Source organism: Mesocricetus auratus, unplaced genomic scaffold, assembly GCF_017639785.1.
Source record: "Mesocricetus auratus isolate SY011 unplaced genomic scaffold, BCM_Maur_2.0 Super-Scaffold_100007, whole genome shotgun sequence".
In the NCBI taxonomy this organism is placed as follows: domain Eukaryota; kingdom Metazoa; phylum Chordata; class Mammalia; order Rodentia; family Cricetidae; genus Mesocricetus; species Mesocricetus auratus.
The window spans coordinates 52,568,578-52,571,587 of record NW_024429191.1 but is presented as its reverse complement, the minus strand read 5'-3'; the positions used below and the strand labels follow the sequence as shown (position 1 = coordinate 52,571,587).

The 3,010-nt window shown below is 38.0% G+C and overlaps 1 protein-coding gene across 1 annotated transcript; it reads left to right on the top strand.

Annotated features, from left to right (window-relative positions):
• The first annotated feature begins 1,705 nt into the window (after positions 1-1,705).
• LOC101823791 (olfactory receptor 1496-like) lies at positions 1,706-2,641 on the top strand. The gene has a single exon (XM_005067417.1). It carries the CDS (start codon positions 1,706-1,708, stop codon positions 2,639-2,641), a length of 936 nt encoding a protein of 311 aa, XP_005067474.1.
• Positions 2,642-3,010: the final 369 nt, after the last annotated feature.

The window sequence follows — 3,010 nt, the reverse complement described above, 5'->3', positions numbered from 1 at the left end:
TCTAAACTGTCAAGTTTAATGACTTTATATTCTGAGGATATTGAAGAATAATAATTATTTGGATTTAATGTGCATTTCTTGCTTAAATTTGAAAGAGTCTTTGTCTCAGGATATAGCACCACCAAGAAATCTTCATGAACACTGAGTCACATCCAGGCAGGGCTGGCCCTGTTGTAGCATGTGGGCAGGCATGATCTTTCCTACATTAAGTTACAGTCTGGTAACAACAGCAATGAACCAGTAATTAGGGCCATCAGTAGCTTTGAGATGAGTGCAAGATGCAGACGGAACATGGCAATAGATCTTACTGTGTGTAGAGACATGAGCAAACTTTAACTTAGTATATGGCATATCACATTGTGAACATAAGTGGGACAAGTCACACCACAGAGGAAAGCATGTAATAGGTAAAACAAGCATCAAATCAGAAATGATGGAGGCACAAACTTCAATTGGTAACACAGCATTGCAGAAGAGAAGCATGTAAGCACTGTGTAAGCCCATAATGGTTGGTAAATGTCAGAAAAACAAGCTTCAGTTGTACACATGATAGGAATTTTGTTCTTAAGAACAAGATGGTCATTTGAGGAATAAATCAGAAAAGAAAGAATTGTATTTCCATCTCAGAATGCTAGTGTGGATTAAACATAATGAAGAAACCAGTGGTTATACATGGGACACAGAACATGTGTTGGAATTGAATACTGACTTCAATATTTCAGACAGGAGGTGATGGCATCCATTTCTAAGGATATGATTGTCTGGCTCTAAATGCCTGTGAAAGAAGAGGATTAAGATGAGAAGCTATATGTTGTGCTAGATTAGAGTTCAAGGTAAGAAAAATGCAATAAAACTTGCATGTTGGATCTTGAATCAATTTTATTGTATTATGAGAAACAAGAGTCATGGGAGATAGGTGTTGGGAAAGAGAGGATTAATTTTCTCTTGGGATGAATTGAGCCACAGAAGCCTGTGTGTGGGGGGGAACATAGAATATGCTTAGTCAGCAATAAGGCAGAGAATTCTGTAGGGTAGAGAAACAGCTATATCTAACTTTTAATGGATAATCTAACAGATGAAGGTATATGTGTTTTCTTGGGGCTTATATAAAATTAAGAGAAGCAGGTACATACCAACTATTTAAGAAAACAGAAAAAACATACAAAATGGGGTGAACTGTAGATGCCCAGAATAAGTAGGCAGATAGGAGAGAGATATGTCAATACATAGTGTATATCAGTAACTACTAAGAGTGATTAAACAATACTAGATTATTAGAGCATGCTAAGGCAACATTAGAAAAGCCTTTCATGACTATAATGATTGAACATACTTGGATTTAGAGATTACAATACCTTTGATGAGAGTAATATTAATTACTGAAAAACATGAAACTCACCATATGTGCCCAAATATGTCTGTTTTCACTGAGATGTGGAGGATTGGGGGAGCAGTTGTCAGCAGAGTATTTAGGAAAGGGTTAGCATGGCATCACCTAGCAAGAACAATTAAAGAAGTGAAGAGATCAAGGTTATTCCATGCCACAGTGAAGCAAAGAATATAAAAATTACAAAATTTCAAAAAAATTATTTCTAAAGGAAACAAATGAGACTGAAGAATAGAATTGATCTATCTCACACATGCTCAACCATGGAGAGTTTCCAAAACTGTTAATTATATTTCTTAAAGCATTTGGAGGCAGATCATGAGTGGAAACAACCAAACTATCATCTCCCAGTTCCTTCTCCTGGGCCTGACCATCCCCCCAGAGCACCAGCACCTGTTCTATGTCCTGTTCCTGGCCATGTACCTCACCACAGTCCTGGGTAACCTCATCATCATCATCCTCGTTCTACTGGACTCCAATCTCCACACACCCATGTACTTGTTTCTCAGCAACTTGTCCTTCTCTGACCTCTGCTTTTCCTCTGTCACAATGCCAAAATTGCTGCAGGACATGCAGAGCCAAGTTCCATCCATTCCCTATGCAGGTTGCCTGACACAAATGTATTTTTTAATGTTTTTTGGAGATATGGAGAGTTTCCTTCTTGTGGTCATGGCCTATGATCGCTATGTGGCCATCTGTTTTCCCCTTCATTACATCAGCATCATGAGCCCCAGGCTCTGTGCTTGTCTGTTGTTGCCACTTTGGATGTTGGCCACATCCAATGCAATGATGCACACTCTGCTCATGGCTAGATTATCTTTTTGTGAGAACAATGTGATCCCCCACTTTTTTTGTGACTCATTGGCTCTCTTGAAGCTGGCATGCACAGATACCTACATTAACGACTTAATGATATTTATCATGAGTGGTTTCATTGGTGTTGCACCATTACTACTCATTGTTATGTCCTATGCAAGGATTATCTTTTCTATTGTCAAGGTTCATTCAACCCAAGGCATTCACAAACTTTTCTCCACATGCGGTTCCCACCTGTCGGTGGTGACTCTGTTCTATGGGACAGTTATTGGTGTTTACGTATGTCCATCAGCTGATAACTCTACAGTGAAAGAGACTACCATGGCTATGATGTACACAGTGGTGACTCCCATGCTGAACCCCTTCATCTACAGCCTGAGAAACAAAGACATAAAAAGGGCTCTGATAAAATTTATCTGCATTAAGAAAATCTCTTAATGGTAGCACATGGGATTTTTTTTACCTTATTTTATGTAATAATTATAAAGATGCTAATATTTTAAGCAGATGTTGTTCTATCATCATATAATCTAAATAAAGAGCATGCTATAATTGTTCAATACATGGAAGATAAGAAATGTCGAATGTTAAAGTTTGAAAGATTTTCTTTATATCTGGCTACATCTTCCTCCTTACCTTGCATAAATGATCCTGGAAACAGACAGCAGAAGACATATTATCTAAAATATGATCTCCATTCCTTACATTCTTAAGCACCTGCAAAATTTTAACATTTTACCCTGATCTCCATGTTCACTGTAGTTATGACACTCCATAACAATGAAATCTCTCCACCATCCAGCTTCC

Excerpts from the sequence above, each read along its gene's own strand:
- LOC101823791 (XM_005067417.1), top strand. The coding sequence starts at position 1,706 with ATGAGTGGAAACAACCAAACTATCATCTCCCAGTTCCTTCTCCTGGGC.